The sequence below is a fragment of the Porites lutea genome, chromosome 4 (assembly GCF_958299795.1).
Source record: "Porites lutea chromosome 4, jaPorLute2.1, whole genome shotgun sequence".
In the NCBI taxonomy this organism is placed as follows: domain Eukaryota; kingdom Metazoa; phylum Cnidaria; class Anthozoa; order Scleractinia; family Poritidae; genus Porites; species Porites lutea.
In genome coordinates, this window is record NC_133204.1 from 13,478,004 (window position 1) to 13,500,997 (window position 22,994).

The 22,994-nt window shown below is 38.7% G+C and overlaps 1 protein-coding gene across 1 annotated transcript; it reads right to left on the bottom strand.

Annotated features, from left to right (window-relative positions):
* Nucleotides 1-2,359: 2,359 nt before the first annotated feature.
* Nucleotides 2,360-10,196, bottom strand: LOC140936038 (uncharacterized). The gene is made up of 4 exons (XM_073385615.1): nt 10,038-10,196; nt 8,197-8,281; nt 7,951-8,100; nt 2,360-3,038 (listed from the first exon to the last, which is right to left on the bottom strand). Exons 1-4 carry the CDS (start codon nt 10,092-10,094, stop codon nt 2,515-2,517), a joined length of 816 nt encoding a protein of 271 aa, XP_073241716.1. The 5' UTR covers nt 10,095-10,196; the 3' UTR covers nt 2,360-2,514.
* Between the last annotated feature and the right edge of the window lie 12,798 nt (nt 10,197-22,994).

Sequence of the window (22,994 nt, forward strand, 5' to 3'; positions counted from 1 at the left end):
CAAGGCCTTAACACTCTCTATGGATCCTCCCCGGATAAAACATAATTAGGTAGCCTCCCGTCCCCTCCCCCTCCGGAGATGGGAGAGGCGAAGGCGCGAGGAACGAGGCAAAATTAATTTGCATAGTTTTCCTTTTTCACTCGTCGCGCGTGGCTCTTGGGAGTTCGTGTCACTGGTTACCCTAGATACATATATTTTTAATTTTTTTTTAGAAAGGTAGACAGTTTGAAATGCCAGCTTAATATACGGGAACCTTAATTACGTCCCTTAACTCAAACGATAGTCCATCCCTTGGGGTCAGTAGCAACTACTTACAGGAAAAAGATTTACGATGAATTTTTTCATCAATCTGGATCATCACTTATTTCCTGTTGATCGGTGGGGGAGAGAATGGAGAATCCCCTCGGAAATACGTGAGGAACTTCAGGGCGGAAAAACGTTCTGCGCAAGCTTCTGCGCGTCCCCTATCGCAGGTTCAAGGCGGGCTTTTCTGTGCGTTGACTGTGTTTGTTTGTTGCTGGAGTTCTGAGCGAAGTGCACGAGGTGCGAACGTTTGCTCGCTGTAAAGCATTTTTATTTGACGTGTTTGCTTTTTTTTCGTCGCTTGAAAATTACTTTGGATTCACAACAACCAATGTTAAAGGAAAAACGGATAATTCCGTCAGTCTGAGGAGGAATAAAAGGTTATTTTTAAAGAGGCGAGTATGTTTTCTGATTGTGCATCCGATTAATTTATCAGTTGATTTCGCCGGGTTGAATTCAAACCCGCTTGTATTCTGTTATTAGTAGTTACGGTTACTTTTTTTACATCCCCTGATTTATTACCTTTGCAGAACCGGCTTTATCTTTGTCTTCAGTCAAAGAACCATATTGCTGTTATAACGCATCAGAGTGAACAAACTTGTGCGCTTATTAAACTTTCTCGGAAAAAGAAGGCCAGCAAGCTTACTCAAGATCATTTTTCTGTTGCTCAAGTAATAATAGTCAGAGTTTTTTCATTTTTCATTACATTGTTTTGTTTTCCAGTGCACTGTGAAAGTTTCTGTCCTTTATAACAATAACTTTCTGTACGCAAATTGTCCTTTTCACTCGCTGTGAACTGAGAGAACGACAACTGCCGGCAGTGACTTCAAAACAATTGACTCTTTTCCCGTAAACAATTGCTGCAGCTTGATTTGACTGAGGCGAGCAAAACAAACCCTTATGCGCAATTTTCTGAATTTTCTAATGATCGGCTGAGTTTAATTTGCTTAAACGAAGACCCTCGCATGGACCAGTCAAGCTTATTGAAAATAGCTACATGGTGAATCATGGCTTGGCTGCCAAGTTGCAGGTTGTTTTCGTACAGAAAATTCATTTCTTCATTGTCAGCAAGAAGTTTTGAAATAATGTAACTTTAACTTTGTTTGAAGGAAATCCTATTTACAAGTAGGTTTTTGATAGATGTTATGCGTGTTCAACTTGACAACACAAAGCCAAATTTATATATCCGCGCGAAACGAGCAAGTTTAAAAACTATAGTTGCTTTGAAACCGATTTTTGGGAAGATTTTACTAGATAAAGATTGACCTTTTTTCTGCCCACATATATCAACGCAATAACTTCTACATTGAGGATTTTGCTTATATTTTAGTGATCTGCGAAACTACGAGTGTCCGATCGAACCAGGGTTTTAAAATATCAGCTCGAGTGCGACAAAGTTCAGTGACTTCAAACACATTGTGGGCAAGCGTTAATTTTTTCGGGCAAATCACTGTCGAAAGGTATCTTGTTTTTGTGTCCACATTGGAGCTCCGGACCTTATATATCCAGGAACTTCCTTATATGAACACATTTTGTGAATGCATCTTGAAAAAAATCGGACCTACGCATGCACATTTCCAGTACAACGCAAGGAAATTAATGCCGTTAAAGTCCGTTTTACTATGAGGTATTCTTCGAGAAAATTAAGTAACGACAAGGTTATAACCACAGCTTGCAACTTTTGAAGACAAATTGCCTGTTCTTTCCAGGTTATGAGTGGAAACATTTTATTTTTATGCAATAAAATATTTGAAATCCCGCCAGTTTTTCAAACCCGGTCAGGGGATCTGGGCAAAAAAGTTCACGCATGCTCATTACGTTTTTCCGCCCTGAAGTGAGGAACACGGATATAATTACAAACATGCTATGGAGCTAGTTTGACTGCTGCAGCAGACTATTTAGGTAAAAAGCTGTCTACGTTAAATTGCATATTTCTATGATTTTGGGGGTAAGAAGGAAAGCAGACACTATTGAATTACCCACTTTCTTTGTTTTTATTGTATATAATACCATGCCACGCCACAGGGTGTTATTTTAATCCCCTTTCACTTATATGACCATTCAGGAACCCATAAGCTCCTGGCCATTGCAGTACCTCTTCCTAGTTCTTATCTTACATCATGGTGTTGAATAATGCCTAGTACGCGTTAAGCTTCCTTAAAAATAAAACTACCCTTAAACCTTGAGGACGACTTCCGTTATGGTGACTTCCTATCGTACAAAGACTTTCCAAAAATCGCCAGAGGACACTCCCACACTAAAATCGTCGCATTCCCACCTGCCAGATGGTGTTAGAAGCCAGTGGTAAGCTGAAGCTGCAAAAGCAGTGTGGTCGTATAATCTGTTCTGATCTCTCTCGGCGCCCCATTTGCCAACTTTGAAAGAACCTCTTTGGTATCCCCAATCCTTGCAGACTCTTGCTAACCGCGAGTTATCATTGCTCATGATCACAAACGAGCCACAAGAGGCAGGCATTACATCTGTCTCACCACTGAGGTATTTCACAGCAGCTTCACCTGTACTGTTAGCAGCCGTGGTGATGTGAAATGTACGACCTCCTCTTTTTTTGCAGGTGAATCTTATCCGAGTGAAATGCAAGTGATTTCTCAGCTCCTTCATGGCGCTTTTTGTGAGTACCATCTCTTTGCTGCTTACTCCGCGGTACGATGTCTTAACTGGCAACTGAGTGGGAGATGAACCGTGCGAAACAACGTTGGATACAAGAAGCCATCCCCCTGAAATTCGATAAATGTTTATCATTCGTTTATCAGTCATGTGGGCCAAAACAAGCAGTAATGTTTAGTTCAAAATAATTCACACGGCGGAAACCCACGGTGAAGCCTCCCACGGGCAGGAACGAGTGACGAACCCCTAAAAACTTGGGAGGCTACCCACTGTGAGCCTTATCAATGTTTTACAATATAACTCAGGTGAACTGTACAGTACCGCAACTGATCCCCGTGCACCGTAAATGGTCCTCAGACCGAAAATGATCCCCAAAATGGACCGCAAATGATCCCCATTGTCGACCACAAATGATCCCGAGAGGAAAATCCGAGAATGGTCAGGACTTAATAAAGTTACTGGTTCATCGTGTCACGTTTATTATCGCAACAAAACATTTTAATTCAACTGAATTAATTTAACAAATAAATGCCAAGACTGAAAAACAAAGAAACCGTAAACAAAACACAAATAAATGCAAACAAAAAAAGATTTTAAATGCAACCAGTAAAACAATAGCTCTTGCTTAATTGCTGGTTTTAAAACATTAAAACTTAACTGAACTAAATTTCACATACTGTAGTTCAATTAGATGTAATACAGTGTAAGAAGAAATTGCTCAAATCCGATCTTTCGGAAACTTCGTATCAACTTTAGAAAATGATAACTTTTGTAACGGCGAAAATCTCTGAAAACGACCCCAGATAAAAGCTCGCTCTAGTACACTGAACCCCATCAGGATAATTCTTTGCTTATAGGTACAAAATTTTCTACTTAATCGTTCCTTCGTTTCTGTTTCCCTAATTTTGTATCTTTGTAACTGTCTGTGTCTCCAGCAGCCAAGACACGGAAAATGAATATACAGGTTTGCGCCGACAGGGTCCTTAGCACTAGACGCAACATTTTCACGAGTTGTAGTTGCTTAATGTATTTCGAAATAAACCAAAAACCTCTATAAAGTGATAAATACAGGGGTCATACTCCGGGGTCATATTTACCTATTCCTAGGCGTTAAAATGAAAGAAAAATTTCTTTCCTAACGTCTTTCCTGTCCTATGTGTTCCCAGCAACGAAACATCAAATGCTTGAATAACGAAAGAAGAATAAAATGCCAGAAGAAACAGTATTGTTCATTGATTGTTCTACGCGATGTGCAAATTCTCAGCACTTTCACCATCCATGCCTACAATATATTCCATTCCACTACTTTTCACTGGATCACTTACAGTCGACAATGGGGATCATTATTTTGATTTAGAAGTCGCATTTCACGTGCGACGAATATAATGCATTAATTATAGAAACCCTTATCCATATTGGATAACAATTTTTTTTTAGTGACTGGGAATATTTACAACAAACTGAGTTAAATTTGTCACCATTATATACGACGTCTGAATCAACTGCCGTTTATTTCATTATTTTCATCGACTAAAATAGGTGTTCGGCATTCATAAGAAATTCCATGTTTGAAAGGGGCCTAACATGTTTTCAGCTGAGTGGTTTGCAGGCTGTTATTGAGTTGTTTTTTTCTTTTCAGTGAGAGCAATTCCTATCTCTTTGTAAATCCATTTTATTAATCGGCTTGTGCCACAACTTAAGAATCAGCTGTAATGGCTGATTTTACTTTCCCTTTGACATGACTTGTAAATCAAAAAGAGCAATCAATTTTCATCCACTCATTTCAATAAAAGCAAATGGCATCACTTCTCACTATAACAGAAACCCATGAACGGTGACTTCGTCGTATAAATTTGCGGCACCGAAGAAAGACGAAAAAGCTAACCCTTTTTGATCAAATTATTTTAAGGTTTAAACTCGAAGCTTTATATAGGGTAAAATAATTATAATTTACTTTTACCGGTAACACTTGCAACAGCAATAATAATAATAATAATAATAATAATAATAATAATAATAATAATTATTATTATTATTATTATTATTATTATTATTATTATTATTATTATAAACTCCTAAGCAAGGTACCAGTTAGGGGGAGAGGGGAAGCCACTGAACCCTTCAGTTACTGTTTATGGATGACTTGAAGCTGTACGGGAAGGATGAATGTGAGCTTGACTCATTTTTCAATACAGTTCTGGTGTTCAGTACTGATATAGGTATGGAGTTTGGTATTAAGAGGCGTGGCGTTCTCATCTTAAAGAGGGGAAATGTTAAGAAAAGTGTGGGGATTACCTTGCCTGATAATTGCAAAATGAAATCAGTGGAAGAAGATGGTTATAAGAACCTGGAAATTCTGGAATATGACGATCTATTACAAGGGCACAAGAAAAAAGATTTGAAGGAAGAATATTTCCGGAGACTAAAGACAGTCCAATGTCAGTGGGAAAAATACGATACTTGCAACAAATTCATGGGCTCTGTCACTCGTGAGGCATGGAGCTGGAGAAGTAAACTAAATTAAAGCTGAACTAGAAACCTTGGATAGAATAGAAACAAAAAACAGATAACTGTTTATAGAATGCTGCATCCACAGCTTGATTTTGACCGAACCTACTTTCGAAGAACTTCTGGGGGCCGTAAATTGATTGGCCTGGAGGAGGGTGTTCGCGACGAAGAGATGGGGTTGGCCTATTACATTCTAAACAGCACGGAACCACTGCAAAAAAAGGTAGAACGTGAAGAGGTATTGAAGAAAGAAATTGAGGAAGACCACAAACAGACAAAGAGAAGAAGGAGACTTTAGAGAAGATTGAGAAGTGGAAGACCAAGCCCCTTCAGGGCCAGATATTGCGTCAATTAAACAGGACAAGTCAGAGGTGAGAGGTCATGCGATTGGCTGAAGAAGGGCGATTTGAAAAAGACTGAGACTGAAGGTCTTATAACTGCCTCACTGCCTGCGAGCAAGCTCTCCCATTTGGGCGAGCGAAGCGTGTCTCGCGAGAATGCACGAGCGAGCGGCGAAGCCGCGAGGGGCAGCGGAAAGGAGAGCTAGCAACGATCTCTCATAAAATTTCATTTGTACTTCGCCCAGACGAAGGGAAATACAATTGGCTGAAAATGACGTTCCGGAAAACAAAGTTGATTGATAACAGGCCAAGCTGGCACCCCCTTCGTCTGTGTGACAAATGTGGTTCTCAGGGGGATCAGATTGGTACCGAGAACTTGTTTCAGCCCTCAAAGCAGACGAGGGAGCTCGTTTGATTTAGTTCTCGCTAAAAGAATATTGCGAGCCGAGGATAAGTTGGACCGAGTTTATAGTTCTTGTGGAAGGAAAATGAAAACCCTTCATCAATTGTATTCGTTTGTGTCAAGCGCCTTGTTTAGTTCTGAAAACGAGAATGAAAGTGAAGAGAAACTCAAGCGCCTTGTTTAAGTGCTACCTTCCAACGTCTGTTTCTTCGCCCAATTGAATTCCACTGGGTAGAAAAATTCAGAAACATGTACTTGACACTCGTGTAGTTTGACCGTAAAGAAGGTCAAGAGAAAGAGTTGGAAGCAACTGGAGTACAACTTAAGAGAAGCAAGTCCAGGAAAACGCTATTCTTTAGTTCCGGAACGGACAAATATATTATGTTTTTGTCGGTGATTGCGACGAGGAGTAGTCTTTTACACTGCAGTATGGACGACGTTTCAAAAGTAAACGAAACGAGAACCAAAGTATTGAGTTCTCATCCCAGCGGACACGTTGAAGTTCGATGTCCCCGTGGAAAAATAGCATATCATTGATTAAAAACATTGCTTTGATGCTGTTGCAAAAGCAATTCATAAAATAAATAAATAATTCTACGCGCCCTCGGCTGTCTAAACTTGACAGGCGATTGTCACATTTCTACTCAGCGGTGCGTTTGCGGTGACCGTTTTCACGCTTTGCGGAGTCCCGGGGTTTCCGGGGTGCAAATGAAAATTTATGAGAGATCGTTGCAAGCTCTCCTTTCCTCGGCCCCTCGCTCGCACGACGTTCTAGCGAGGCTCGCTTCGTTCGCCCAAATAGGAAAGCTTGCTCGCAGGCTACTTCACAACATCAGGCACTGAGAACGAATGCAAGCAAGGCATCCTTTGAAAAACAGGAGGTGTCTCCGCTCTGCAGATTGTGTGGAGAAAACGATGAGACACGAAATCATCTCAATTGCGAGTGCAGTAAGATAATAGTAACAATAATGTTGCACGAATTATTCACCGGGAAATTTCAAGGAAACATATACAGTAAACACCAGCGAATAAGAACCTGATGGATTGAGAACCTTCTGGCAGAAATTTGCCTCTTTAATACCCCAAAACACAAGAACCTGTTTAGCCAAGCAAGATCAAGCAGGTTCTAATATGTCGGTTACAGTTGGATTATGATAAACAATTTAAAAAGTATAACAAGAAGGAACTTTTTAAAGAATTAGGAATTTAGGAATACGAGATTTTATTCTTTTTAACTCGTTTCTTTTTTTAATATCAGAGACAGATAATTTTCCTTAGTCATGACTTAATTTAAAACGCTGGACTACCTGCAAGCGTTATTGATCGCATCTGTGCCGCAAGGAGTGTATTTGGGAAATCGTTATTGACACAGTGATTGTATTTTTAGAATTTATATAATTTTTAATGTTGTTTAGTGCTTAATCCTTCATTAAATATTTTTGTAAACTATGTACATATTTTTAATTTGAATAGAATTGTTGTTTATTATTTAAAAAAGAAAATACTGTAGTACTAAACTGTAAATAAATTCTGTAATCAGTTTTGTTAGGATTAAAAAATTAAATTGTGACTAAAAACTGCAGTCTTGAGGACTAAACCCAAGTTAATTTACTTTTCTGGTAATCAACAATCTATTATCTCCTTCATAAAAATAAAGAAGCAAATTAAGAATGTACTTAGCCTAAATTGCAAATTCTGTATGAGGAAGTTACGTGGGTTCATCTGAAGAATGTGTTACAACAATTTCAGACTTTCAAGAACAGATCTCACCTCCGTCAATTGTCATGTCGCAATAAACGTTCAACGGGTTTCCACTGTTCTCAGGGTCAATCCAGTACCTCCCTTCTCCTTTAGAGTCACCAGAGTCCCGGATGCTCTTACAGGAATGAGCAGGCAGCTTGGAATTCCAACCCCACCTTGCTGCAGCAAATAATAAAAAAATGACTATATATGGCAAAAATTCACTCCGCCGTGAAGCGATTGTAACTTCAAATTAAATAGACCAGCGTTACTCACGAATTTCGCATCTTTTTCCTTTGTAGTCCGGATGACAATGAGCGGGTTGTTTCTTCCTGTTGGAGGGCGAATCGTGGCAGGAAACCTGAGGAATTAATTTGAAAACCGAATTGAATTTAGAGACATCAAATAATATCTGAAAACTATGGATGACGCCATTATATGCTTTAGTTTTCACCAGTTTTGTTTGCAATATTAGTAAATATGTTGATATATATATGTATACCTTTTCTCTATTTCCTTCCATAAACATTATTTACCGTGTGAGTAGTAACAAACATATACTTTAAGCTGCTTCAAGCCACAGGCAAACCGGTACGACAAATCATATTATTGAAAAGAAAATGTTATCAAAAGTACTATTTAAGCAATAGAAAACGTTTTCCGTGTTTGCATAGCCTGATATAAAAACGAGAGGGGTTGGGAGTATTCGAGACAGTTATGCAAACCCTCGACTTCGTCTCGGGTTTGCATAACTGTCGAGAATTCTCCCAACACCTCGAGTGTTTATATCCGGCTATGCAAACACAGGAAAAAAGATTTCTATTGCTTTTATAAAATAACTCTCCCGAGAAAAAACGCTAAACTCTCTGTATGGCACTGATTAAAAGAGAAATTCTTACCAGGCGCAAAATCTCGTCCACGAAGTCTTGCACGCGTAATCAGTTCTTGTTTTGCAAAAAGATGCTTTGCAAAATACGGATTTTTCTCGCTTAAAATTTCAGCTTAAGCGAAGAAAAATTGACACACCTTCTTTGTAACGATTTTCCAATTTTCAGCCGACAAAGGAATGGGTAAATAAAGTAAACTTGTCGAGTTTTAAACTCGAAAACTTTTTCAAATTCGTGCTTGCGTGATTAGCCCGCGAAAAGCCAAACAACTTGACGCCACAACCATGTTTACATACTCTCATGCAAACACTCCTCTCGGCCAATCAGAGCGCGCGTACTATCTTAGTTATTTTATAATTACGATATCAGAGTTCTGAAAACATGACTACTAAAATTCTTATAATATCAGTAACTTCATAAGGACGCCTCGAAAATCAGAGATTTTAAGCCGGAAGTTTAAGAACTTAAATATTTGTCTGTTACTGTTTTGAAATACGATAAAACCGAACAGGGTGACCGTCGTAAACAACAAGTTCTTAAGTTGTTTTTGGTTAAGGTTTTTTCTAGAAGTTTTTTTTATAATAAAGCTCAGCTATAACGCGCACTCTGATTGGTTGAAAAAGGATAGTTTAGGATAGTATAAAACACGGAGCTAACTGCCGTCTTAAGGACTAAACCCAAGTTAATTTGTCATCATCGCGAGACTACAAGATCACCTCTGCGAAGTGGTCGGCGGATCTTATCTTATTTTCAGATTCAGTTTTTTTCGATCGGAAGCTAAAGCAGTTGTTTTCAAATTGTCAGTCTACCACGGCTATTGAAAACTTAAGGTTTGAAATATATTTTCGTTTTAGTCGAATTCAAACATACAGAATTTTTCAATTCTCACGGAGATTGTTTGCTAAACACCAAACTTTAAGTTCCTAGTGTTGGATTTTCAGTAGCTGGTTAATTATATAAGATCGCACAAAATTCGGCTCTTATCAACTGTAGTTTTTTGTTTATTTTTGTCATAGTAATATCGATTTTCCTTAAAACTACATTTCGACAAATTTCAATCCATAGCCAATTACTGGTGAAAATTTTAAAGCGATCCGACAAGGAAAAGCCCTCTTTTAAGGGGATTGAAAAATATCGATATGGCCTCAGGAAAACTGTATCGAAACACCGTAAGGCTTCTTTATTTGTTAAGTGAAAAGCCATGGTTGATGTTCAATCATTAGAACTGACCTTTACAGGTCCATAATAAGAGGATCCGTTCATCTTTTTGAAGCTTTCCGGCGTCATCTTCCATGTTTTGTTGTTCAGCTCACAAAGTCGTTCTGCAATATCTGCACCAGGATGAACATTAAATGACTTGCAGCTGTTATTTCTGTGGCATTTTTGGTGACATTCAAACTCGTCAACAACGGTAGACGTATTCATAACATGATCAACTAAAATATGGTCTGAAAGACAAAGTAATGAAAAACGAAGGAATATGAAACAATCAGTAGGGTTAAATATGAACCAGGGACATAGAGTTTTTTATTGAATTAAACTGTACATTTTATGATAAAGTATATTCTTATACAAAGGTATTGAAAAAGGTCTCGAAAAACGTTTTATAAAGCCGCAAGTGTTAACTTACCAGTCCGAGTTTCAAAAACGCTCGCACAGTAGTCCGAGTTAGATAACACCAGCAAACTTGCGATCAGAACGTTAACAGTCAGAAAAAACAAATGAGCCGCGAAGTTGCCATCGACAGAAAATTTTTTGCTGAACTTCACTGTAGCTACATGTAAGTGCACTATTACGTTTCAGCCTTATACTTTGAGTGTTCCGTTTCAGTTTGTTTTAACTCTATTGCAGTGGCAGTTCCCGGACGGCGCAATTTGTTAATTCATGAGTGTATTTGGAACGGCTAAATCAAAATTTGAAAATCGAGCTTAACTATATTTTCAACTAAGCCTGTAAAACAAATGAACTTTTTTGTTCAAGGGAACGTCTCATGAGTTAAAAAAGCCGGTAATATGAAAAAGCAATAATATGCAACGAACGAATTCTATTAATAACACGCCCCAGAGAACATTTGCATTACCGGCTGTCAGAATCCAGGACGGGTATTCTTACATGTGACTGCCGAGCTAAAAGATATAAATTATTCTGAAACACTAATGCCGATTTACGGCCAGACTCAATCGAAGCTCAGGGAAATAAATTGGCTATTGCTATGGTATGTCTATTGTGCATTCATAGGGAAATAGAGTGGGGCAATTGAACCATAGGGGTAAAATTAAAGAGATGGATGACTGAACCAGTTTTTGGCCTGAATCCATCAGCTAAGTGCAGTGTTGATATTATATTTGATTATTGTCTCTTTTCATCTTTTTAGTCGAGGGATTCTTAATTAATCGACCGCCACTAAGCTAGCCCAAATACGCTGCGTGAGCAGGTTGCATTTCCCAAAATGCAAAAATTTAAGAATGGACGGGGGAAGATCGATCTATGGTTCAACTTGGACGTTACGTAAGCGTAACGCGACTGTTGTCAATTAAACCCTCTATCCTCCGAATTCCGAGTGACACTCCACGCGAAAACCAATTTCGTTCTTCCAGTGAAAAAGGGGTAAAGGGTGTTTTATTTGTTGTTGTTATGTGGTTTGGTTTTGTTTGAATTCGTTACTGAATTTTGCAAAGCGTTTTTTGACATTTATTTAGGTTATAGATACTAATGAAATGCCAGGATTTTTCCTCTTACTAAAAAATCATATCTTCATCGCGCGCAGTGAAGATAATATTTTTATTTTTCACGTGTGGGGATATTTGGTGTCGCCATGGTTACTAAAATGATTAACCAATTACAAGAGAGCTTCCCGTTTTTAATAGAGTTTTCGAAGTTTTCACGAAAAGCTGAACTCGTCCGGACCCTGTGGAACAGGCTAAACATTTTTATTTTCTCATTGGTTTATTGATTAAGGCTTAGTTCACACACCAGATAGCTTTTCGTGTCGACACTCTCTTCCCCGCAGATGCATCCGCAGATGAGCTTTTATGAAGGAATTTCATCACTATCTATAGAATAAACAGAACATTAAATGGCCGCTTGGGGATACGAATTTTATCTTCTCGTGCTGAAGTATCTCTCACTCGTTCGCTTCGTTCACTCATGAGAGATACTTTCAGCACTGGAAGCAAAAATTCGTATCCCCGCGCGGCCATGTAATATCCTCTATACATAGGCTTCGGTCACCATTAAATACGACAAAATAATTAAAAAAGGTCGCGAAAGAAATCGCGAAAAGTTCGCAGACTGAAAAAAAAAGCGTAAATGTGGATCGCAGCTAACACAGGCTCCGTACGGGTACAGAGAGCACAAATGAAGCGTAACGCCACCGTTCTCAATCAAACCGTCGATCCTCCGAATTCCGAGTGATACTCCACGAGAAAACCAATTTCATTTTTCCAGTGAAACATGGGTAAAGGGTGGTTTTGCATTAATTCGTCAGTGAATTTTGCAAAGCATTTTTGTTGGCTTGTCATTAGGTTAGGTTCGGACCCCATTAAGTTCAAAATAATAATTAAAAAAGGTCGCAAAAGAACTCGCGAAAAAACAGGCTCCATACGGGCACAGAGAGCACAGACAAGACTTAAAAAAGCTGCCCTAACCGAGTTAAATGGGGAGAAAGATCGAAGATGTTGTCTAATTTGGATGTTGATTGTCATTGGCTAGGAAACTAAGAAATCACTCGGCTGGTTTTGCAATTTAGGCAGGGGGAGAAGTTGAAGTTTTTGTGAGACGAGTCAAATTGCTATTTTGGTCGACCTTACTTCAGTTTTGGGTCACAACCGTCGAACTTGGCTAAGCGTCTAACTAAGTTCAAAGGTAACAAAGGGCGTGAAACAATTTTACAGTCGTCGGTAGAAGCCTGCTTTGCAGAAACCCGTTGATAACAGACAATTCTCATTGTTCCGTTAAATTGCACAGTATATTCTTGAATTTGTAATGAATAAACAAGAACAAACGGAGGCATATGCAGAAAACAGTAGTGTTTAACATGAACCTAGAACATACATTTATTCAGTTTTATAGCAGAACAATGTTATGACCTTTCGTGATAAAGAGATGTACTGGCTTGCAAATTGCGATTTGATACAAGCGCGAATCGTCAAAAGTAAAAAAAAAAAGTGATAAAAGTTGTAGGTAAGTTTAACACCAAATATAGTCGGGAAAAGGAAATGGATTTAAAATGCTTATTGTGGGAGTTCGTCATTTCAGATTTATTAAAATGGCTAGTATTAAATAGATGGAATAAGAAACCGTCTACTTTAGAGTAAACCCCGTTAAATAACGGTATTTTGTTTGCGCCCAGAGACACGACAAAGTTTTCGAAAACCGTTCCGTAAAGCCACACGTTTTAACTTACCAGTCTGAGTTTCAAAAACGCTGGCACAGAAGTCCGAGTTAGATATCACCAGTACCACTGCCATCAGAACATTAACAACCAAAAAGACTAAACCAATGAGCCACGAGGCAGCCATTGACGGAAAAATGTTTGGCTTAACTTTGCTGTAGCCACGTCTGTTTGCACCAGAAAATACACACCAGCCTTATACTGTGGTTGCTCAGTATCAATTTGTTTTGTTTTTGAACTCCTTTGCGTTGGCAATTTCAAGCAAAGCAATTTATAATTCATAAGTGAATCTGTCACTACTAAATAAACATGCTTAAAAAGATTTTACTTATAATAGTTGAGCTAAACTTCATTATCAGGGAGGCCTATAAAACAAGTGTAGTTACTTTTTTGTTCAAGGGAACGTCTCATTTAAAAAGAAGCACAGTAAGATGAGAAAGCAGTAATGTATGCACCGGGTGAATTCTAGTAATAATACTGATTCCCTCAGGGAAACCTTGCATTACCGCCTGTTAGAGTCTAGGACCGGGGTCCTTAAATGTTACTGAAAATTGAAAAGTGAAACTGATAATTTTTCATTATTCTGAAATACTATTGATTTTAAGTCAGACTCAAGCGAAGCTGAAGGAAATAAATTAACTATTGCTTGTGCATATCTATTGGGCATGCATAGGGGTAAAATTAAAGCGAGACTTGATTGAACCAGTTTTTGGCCTGGCTCCATCTGCTAAGTGCAGTATTGATATAGTATTTACAGTAATTATTAAGAGCAGTTGTCTGTAAGATTCGAACTATATTGAAAAGTCGCTGCCACACTATCTCGCCGAATTGGCTAAAAATTGGCATGTAGACTTGATTTGGGGTCTTTTATAAGGAATAGGTAACTTTAGGTTCTAATTCCTCCTATTTGGGAAATTATCGACATGGCCGGTTTTTGGGTGCCTCGGACCGGCGCCATATTGATTAATAGCAGATGTTTTTGAGCCTTCGACTACAACCCTGACTTCAAAGCTAATCTTCCTCTGCCGATACACATTGAGAGAACTATCCCTCTTTATTGTATTTTTAGAAACTACTTCGAAATTGATAACGTTTTCGCAACGATCGATTAAACTTTTGCTTAGTATACTTTTTGAGTTTTTTACGCCTGCAAAATTTCACAAATTCAAAGGCGTATATCTCCCTTGCCACATCGCATTGAAGCTTGCCACTCTGCCTGAATACTCATTGCTTGTAGTTAAATCGAGTTCGTTAATAAAAAAAATTGGGCAAATTTAACCGAGCAGAAACAAAGTAATGAATGGAAGAGTGTTCTGACGACTTTGTCAATAAGCTTTGCACCGAATACTCGCCAGGTGTTGCCAACATAATAATCGATAATGGAGTTTCTGTCACTAAATCTGAGTGATCTGTATGATAAAATTAGCCTCTGTAATATTAGCGATAACTCTGCTGCGAAAAACAGTAAAAAAGGGCAGATTGTATAAGGAAAAGGAAAATGAATTTGTTATATTTATGCTACGACGCGTAAACAAAATGCAACCATCACAGTCGAACTGGAATTTTCCTGATTTTCCTCCAGTTCCTTTATCGAAACCAGAGCTTTTAAAATTAACGATAATAATGAAAATTGAAATGTATTACCTTACTCGACGACAAAGATGCCAATTTCCATCTTGATCGAAAAAAAGTAATACAGTATTTTCCCACGCATATCGCGGGTCGTCACGTTCCTTGCATTGCGTTACAACTCACGTGAAACCGCCTGCCTTTCAAACAACTGAACTGAAGAATCCGTGAAAATCTTAGCCAGGCAATAAATAATCGAAGTTGATATAAGTTTTCTTTATTGTAGTGAGCGAGGATGCGATGATAGTTCCAGCTACATGTGTTTACAGCGTTTGAAGATTCGCTCAAAACTCATAAGACATGAGCCGTTGAAATAAACATCATTACTTCCGGTTTTACAAATTGAGCGTTGGCAAAGTAATAAATAGACTCAATCCATCTTGTACACCATTATAAACGGTTTCGTGCAAAATTGTCAGGTATTTTGTTCCAGTCACGAAGCTCGTTTTGAGGAGATTCTTGGTTTTTCTATAAAGTGTTTTGTGATAAACGGGAAAATTGGTTTGGAATGGGTTGAGAAGAATGAGGGATGAGCACAGGAGATAAAAAAATCCAGTCATCCCACCGAGGGGCTTTGATACTGTGCGCAAATGCCCCACCCTAAGGACAATTCCAGATTTTCGTTTTCTTGAAAAAGCTTAAAATCTAAGTAAAGAAAACAACAAAGAAAATTCAGTTAGCGACCAGAGTGCCGATATCGCGAACAATAAGGGTGTTCTTTCATGGAGTGATTGAAGTTGTGTCTGCAGTTTAATGCAAAATCATTCACCATGCTCACGTACCTTTCGACAACATAGGTGTACCGATCGACGTAATATCAATGGTAAAAAACGAACGCTTTTTACTGTAGGAAGATGACGTCATTATACAAAAGGCGTCTTCACTTTGGCATCCTCAATTTCAAACCGTCAAAACCTAATTTTCTCTGCTTGTCAACTGAAAAACGCCTCTAAGGACAAGCAGTGGTAATGTGCTTGTTATGCATCAGTCAATTCCACCTGCGCCCAGCCCCCCCCCCCCGGGTAACTGCGGGGCATTTGCCCGCCTTGTCAGTCCCGGGGGTGGGGCATTTGCAAATGTTGCACTGCCCGGGGGCCGGGCATTTGCCAACCTCCGGGCCAATCCCGAGCTTTTGTCACGCACGCGGTTTCCTATCAGAATATAAGGTTTTACTGGAAGAAAAGCAGATTGACTCATTTGTCAAGGACAGAAATAAATTGTAGAGGGTTGTAAAGGCATTTTCTCGATTTTAAATGTATGTATGCATTTCTTCATTGCTTATCAAGCCAGAATTACGTAGCGAAATTGGAGCTATCGATGTGAATCAACGTTTTTTGGTTATTGAATCAAATTTCTGTTGATATTATTTGAAGAACATCCTTTCATATTTATAAAACTATTCATAACATATAACTTTACAGCGCTCTATTAATTTTAATGTCAATAATTTTATACCAATACTAAAACCATATTAAAACTGGTGCATGTCGTCGCGGCGTAAAAGTCTTAATTAGAATCCTCGCGCTATTACAAAAGAAGACGTTAATTAAACCAAAAAAATCGCATATTAAAATGCTTAAAACAGCACTATTTGACTGTGCGATCAATGAAAAATGTTGCAGTGTTGACGGAGGACGGGGCATTTGCCCTCTTTTTTCGTCCCCACCCCGGGGAATTTGACAGCTCAAGAGTCCCCACCCCCGGGAATTTGCCATCCAAGGCAAAAAAAGTGCTAATGCCCGGGGGTCAGCCCGGGGGGGGGGCCTGGGCGCAGGTGGAATTGACTGATGCATTAGTAAGACGTCCAGCCTAAGGAGACATTCATAATTAACTTGAATTGGTCAATGCATCAATAAACAAATACTTTCTCCTTTAGCCTTAGGGACAGAGTTCAAAAGCCCAAAATATTTTTATCTCAGCTCTAGCATGTGTTGTCTAGCGATTTGCCTTGAGCTTCTCTGAATTTTCCAGATCAAACAAGCTGTGCCCATCGTACATAATCTTGCCTGCGCTCCCTTGAAAAATTGCACCTGATCAGAAGCCTTCAAGTTCATCGTCTGCCGCGACAACTTCATGATCTATTTTAAGGGGTGATTTTCTGGAACTATCCTGTGGTTTGTCCTTTCTGGTCGTCACTATATTAGCGTGCGCGTTTCAATTTCTCTCCAGCAAAAGTCTCTATCAGGAGCGTAGCCAGGATTTTCCAGGTGTGCGCACAAAAACTTACCCTAACTTCACACTTGGTTCTCCCGTAACGTTTCACCATTACATTTGCCAATTCTGTTAACTAGGTGAGGTTATGCGTGGATGGAATGGCACTTGCAATCGGTGAGAAAATTAGGTTAAACACTTTGCCCTCAAGGACGGCTCCCCCGTTTTGCTGACACTTTCTACCTTAGAAGGGAAAAGTGGAGCTTTGCCTTCCCCACTCCCTGTAAACAATGTCGTTCGGCTGTTCAAACTTAAACTACCCAACTTTAATTTTTAATAAAAGTATAAAGGCAGGAATCCAAACTGTTTGCAAATGTTCTTCAAAATGTACGCCATTTAAATGGCGTCTTTCACTGATTTCAACACGAAGATTTTGAAGCAATGTCTAGTGAGTACGGGGGCTAATGCTCCATCGCAAAAATTTGAAATTAAAAAGTCTGAAAAATCTTGTATAATAGGAGTACACATTTTTACTTATTTTATAGAGTTGTGAAAAAACACAAAATTGTTTCTTCTTGAATTTGTTATACTCTCATTCAGTTTGAGTGTTTTCAGTCTTTCCGATACGCCCGTCAGGTATCGGAAATTACTGTAAATGATCGATTAAGCGCCGCGGCGCTTATTTCATTTTCCATGTTAAGGCCGAGCGCTTATTAGGGAGCGGCGCTTATTTCAACTACAGGTGAAACACAAAGGGGAATATAGAGAGAACTACGAGTTGGGCAAGAAAAATTACAAATATGCACACCTCGAACTGTTATATGAACCAGGTTTCGAAAGTTTCCGTACATTAAAACCTTAGAACTCACGAGTGGGTCGTGGTCTTGTTTGTCAAGCAATATGGTTTTGATATCTTTTCATATCAAGCGCCGTAACAAAGGTGGGGCGTTTATTTGTAAATCAAATTAGCGCGGCGGGGCTTATTCCAGAGCGGCGTTTATTCGAGTAGCGGCGTATAATCGATCCTTTACGATAATTTCCCTTTTCTTCGGAAAAAAAGGAAAAAAAAAATGAAAGATTTCCCCCTAGTCCCCGTCTTAGACGCTTTCATGTGCATTGGTTAAATTTTCTTTTCATAATAACCTACTATGCTGATAATCACGCATTCTGACGTCATTCATCCTTAAAACATTGGTTTATTGAAGAAAGAATGGAGTAAAAGTCTCTTGAGGCGTTTGTGATTTTATAAACTACTTGACGCGGTCCTTCTTTTTACGGCTTTTGTCCGTTGGTGAAATTGCTACTCGGCTTTTCTTGGATTGAAAAGGCCGGGCTCTTTCTAAACGTGGCGTCGTTTATGGGACCTCAGTATACAGAACAGAATCAGCCGATGGCAAACAACGACAAGGCTTTTATGTGGTAAGTTACAGTGATGAAACTTGCCTTGAGATGGTCATATTTTTGTACGTACACTGGACGAAAAATTGAATTTAATGATATTTGCTTCAAAGACAAATCTAAGACAAATCTGATGTCAGATTTGTCCAGCCATCAAATGTCCCAAATGTGAGAAAAATCTGTTATCACATTTGTCTTGAGGAAATGTGAGACAAATGTGATTCAAATATGCCATTATATTTGCCCTTGTACAAAGATATCTTAAAACAAGACAAATACGAGAAAAATAACTTTTTGACTTCTCGTTCCAGTAAAATCGCTATATGATTTTCTGAATTGTTTAGAAACAAGGCTATCGTTTGTCTCATTAATTAATTAATTTATTTATTTGGTTGTTTTTGGCGCAATTGGTAACCCTTGTCAAGTACTCGTAGATGCATGTAGGTGTAGATATGTAGAAATTTCAATGAGGGATTTTCTGGCTAGCTATTATTGCGCCTTACTCACACTGGATCAATGCTCCAATCAACTTACCGTACTTTATACGCTGATTAAAACGTTTACAGAGGCTCGTTATATCGAGGTTCCACTGTATTCAAGTAAAGTCAAGTCAAGTGAACTTTATTTAGGCAGAGTGGCCCTATCAGCCATTGGCTGGTATCACTAGGGGCCCTGCGTCTGCGTAAATTACGACTACACGATAAAAATTAAAAAATTAAAAATTACTTTAAGTGAAGTGAATAAAAGGAAATAAAAGGGAAATTAAAAATTACTTTAAGTGAAGTGAATAAAAGGGAAATTACCGTCTCTTCATAAAAATCACAATTTGTTTATATCCATGTATTAAAAAGGAGTCTTTTGAAGTTTTAGCGTATGCTAGGAAGTTACCTTGCGTTGCAAGTGTGAGGCTCACTAGCCTTTTTTATTACCAAGATTTGAAAAGTTGGATTAGATGTAAAAGGAAAAAATTCCTCCTCCCTTTAAAACTGATGAGTTGTCAGTGTTTTGATCATTATGCTGTGCCACTGAAAATATGAAAGTTCAACTCTAGTCAAAAGACCAAAATTATTCAGCCATATGGTGGAATCTTATTTGCACTACCACCCTACACTGTAGGGTCTAAACCACATCACCATATATACCGCTAGACATAATGAAAGGCCAAGGGACTAGAAAAAATGTTCTTCGTTATTTCGGAGTCCCACTGTACAATCACTGAACTCTTTATGTCATGTTTAAGCAATAACAAATATAAGATAAATAAGTAAATAAGTACTGTGACAATTTTGAAAACTATACCTTTTTTTAATAATATAAAGAATACTTCATTAAAATCTTATAAAAACTACACACAAAATTTCAGTAAAATATTCATATAAAGAAAACGTCCATATCAATAGAGTTATAAAAAATCAATTCAAAAGTCCCAGTGGATGGCGTAAAAGTCAATGCGCTGATTTTAATAAGATATGGTTCTGATCCATGAGGCGAGATATAAATCTATTGCTGTTAATTTTCCGTACCAATTTCCCGATAAAAAGACCTAACTATAGAAAAAAAATAATAATAATACAGTGAAACCTCCATTGAGCGGACACCTTCGGGACCTTCCCAAGCGTCCTCTTAAAAGAGGGTGTCTGCTTAACAGGGTTTGTAAAAATTGCGCAATGTTTAACTTTCAACGGTTACTCTGTACTGTGATAAAGTTCCATGTTGTTAAGGAAGCTAAGGAAGCCGTGCTGTACTTTCTGCAAGACTCTCGGTATAATCTACAGTTTATCGACAGCTAAATGTATTGATTTACCTTTATTAATCGACTACAGCACGTTTTTCAAGGACGTAATCCAATACTACTATTGTTAATTCGGTCCGCTGTCCGCTTAAAACAATAAAAATTAGCCAAATACAATTTATTTTAGTGTCCGCGTCCGCTTAAGAGAAGTGTCCGCTGAATAGGGGTTCGTTATAAAGGGAAATATAAGACGTAATTAAAATTTCGGGACCCGGTTTAGTGTCCGCTGAATAGAGGGTGTCCGCTTAATTGGGGGTTCGCTTAATAGAGGTTTCACTATAACAATAATTATAGTAAATATCAGTATTACGTGAAATCCATTCCAGAATTTATGCTTAAGTCCAGATAAGTGCTGCTGATAAGTACACCCTATTCTCTAATCCCTTCATCTTGATCGTCTCTTTGAATGAACGCGCGCGCGAATGCACGAAAAGTACTCGCGTTCAGATATTGTGACGTTGAAGTTACGTCAGCGATAGAACGCCAATCAAATGTCCACAGCTACACGCGCGGTATGTTTGATCACCCTTTTGACAGCGTCTTCAGTTCATTTCGAAAAGTTCTTTGTCAGCTTGGCCCTTAGTTTTCGTTGTCTTTAGACTCGTATTTTCTGGTTCAATCATGGCTACAAGCAGTCCTGCTGAAGAAAGACAACTTTCCCTGATGGAAAACATGAACAGGAGACTAGATTCTATTTTAGAGAGCCAGAAGAAACTGAAAGAAGCAAACGCAGCGGTTCAGCAAGATAACGTAACTGGCAAAACAGGAGCGACTAAATAACAGCAAACGCGGCTCAAAACTGTCACGCAGAGAATCTAAAGGAGAAGTTCCAATGGATTTAAGGGTAGGTTTACTTTCTTGTTGCTTTGATGATATAAGAAATGCTTTTGATCGTGAGAGTTTGTGCTTATTCTTTGGAGCTGAACTGATAGCGTGTCTTCAAAGGCGCCGACTTGCCTGCGTTGTATCAAACATCACAGGAACCTACAACTTAGCTTAAAGCGCCCAATTTTTGAGGGACAATGTTAGTCTTTGAAGTGGGGCATATTTATTTCTTCTTTAAACAAAACGAGATCGATGGCCTGGAGAAAGTGGCTGTTGGAAGTAACCAAATACATGTATATTATGGATGATTATTGCCTAATTTCATACCGCGCGGGAGCCTGGCACTACCGGATTTTCCCGGACTTTTTAAATTCCGGATTCAAAATGGCTTCAAAAACAGAGGGTAAAGCAGAGGAAAGCAGAGGTCACTGCTTGCCGTTGAAACGATATTAAGGGCCATATTACTCCAGAAAGTTAATATTTTACAGCAAAGAACAGTTGTTTTACTGCTATGAAGAACTTCGATTAAAACCTTGAGAAAAGAAAGATCAAATCGGAGACTTTCGCTACTTGAAGTATTGGAAGGATTCCCGAATTGTTCGACAAAAAATTTGAACAAAGAACCGTCGCATTTAGCTTTTTTTACAGTGCTGGATCCGACCGAATATTGGCAAATGATAAGAGAGTGGGTGTACCTGTTTTTACAAATCGTAAAATAAAGACTACGAAAAGCAAAACACGCCAGAATGACCATGAGTCACTGAGTGAAAAGGCAACATCGTATTAGGTCGGCAAGGCTTACATTAGGTTTTCTCTCCGTCCCTGCGTACGGTCTCAGTAAGAAATCCTAAAGATCGGACCAGAGACAATTCTCATTGAACATAGCTAAAAGCAAGTATACTTCAGTCTTAAAAGAGAGGCATTTCTCGTCCGGTAACACTGAAGTTCCTGTGACCAGACCTCATGCATTGAGCAATGTTATAATACAGAAGTAATTTTTCTTGGGGGGGATAAATTGTATATAGTATATAGTTATTTTTTGACTGAGGCCCCTGCGTGTGATTCTGTACCTTCCAGTTACATTGCATTACATTATTTATATAGACACTACTCAAGACATGTATAAATTCATTGGCAAAATGTGAAAAATGGCAATGGCTTACAAGGACTCACTTGTTGAGCTGCCTCTTTTTGGAACATATTGGGTCTACGAGCATGTTTACAATTTGGGGTAATCACCTTGTAATTCAATCAAGAATGTCACGTACATCTTCCTTTTTGGCTAACATGTACTGAGTATAGACAAGTCCCTTGTTCTGTGCGTGTGATTTAAGAACACTAGGTTCAACGTACATAACTCCACAAAGTTCACTACACTCAGTACCTTTCACGGACATTTCTCTTTTCCGCAACGGGAATAATCCAGGTAAGCCTTCTGTACTGCCCTTTTAAGTCTCTGCTCCAGCATACTTAGGTTACGATCGGTACGCACACATTCTGTGTTCTTGCCTGCAATGATCCTCTACAATACAGAAGCCGGTAGAATTAAACAGGGGATCCTTTGCTGTCGAAAATTTGTTCATCGAACAATTGCTTGCACTTGCAGCTGAGTGTCGGCTCCTTAAGTTTAGCTTCAGGGCATGACAAATAGTGTATCCTTTCCTTACTAAGTTTAGGAAGATTCTCTGAGGGAATATTGATCAATGTTTCTTCGAAAAAGAACGCTTTTGTTCAAGTTTTTACTCTGACTATCCTCTGACTATCCGCCATTTTGAAACTGGACTTTTTAAAAAGTCCGGGAAAATCCGGTAGTGCCAGGTCCCCGCGTGGTATGAAATTAGGCAATGGTTATCTCAAAGCAGAAGTCCTTATCAGGGTTATATGCTTCTCTCTCAAAGCTTAAGTTTAAGCTTATCTAACATTGCACTTTATTTGGTAAATTTACAACTATAATTTTTGTTTTGTTTCCAACATGCAGAAAGATGGTTGACAAAAAACA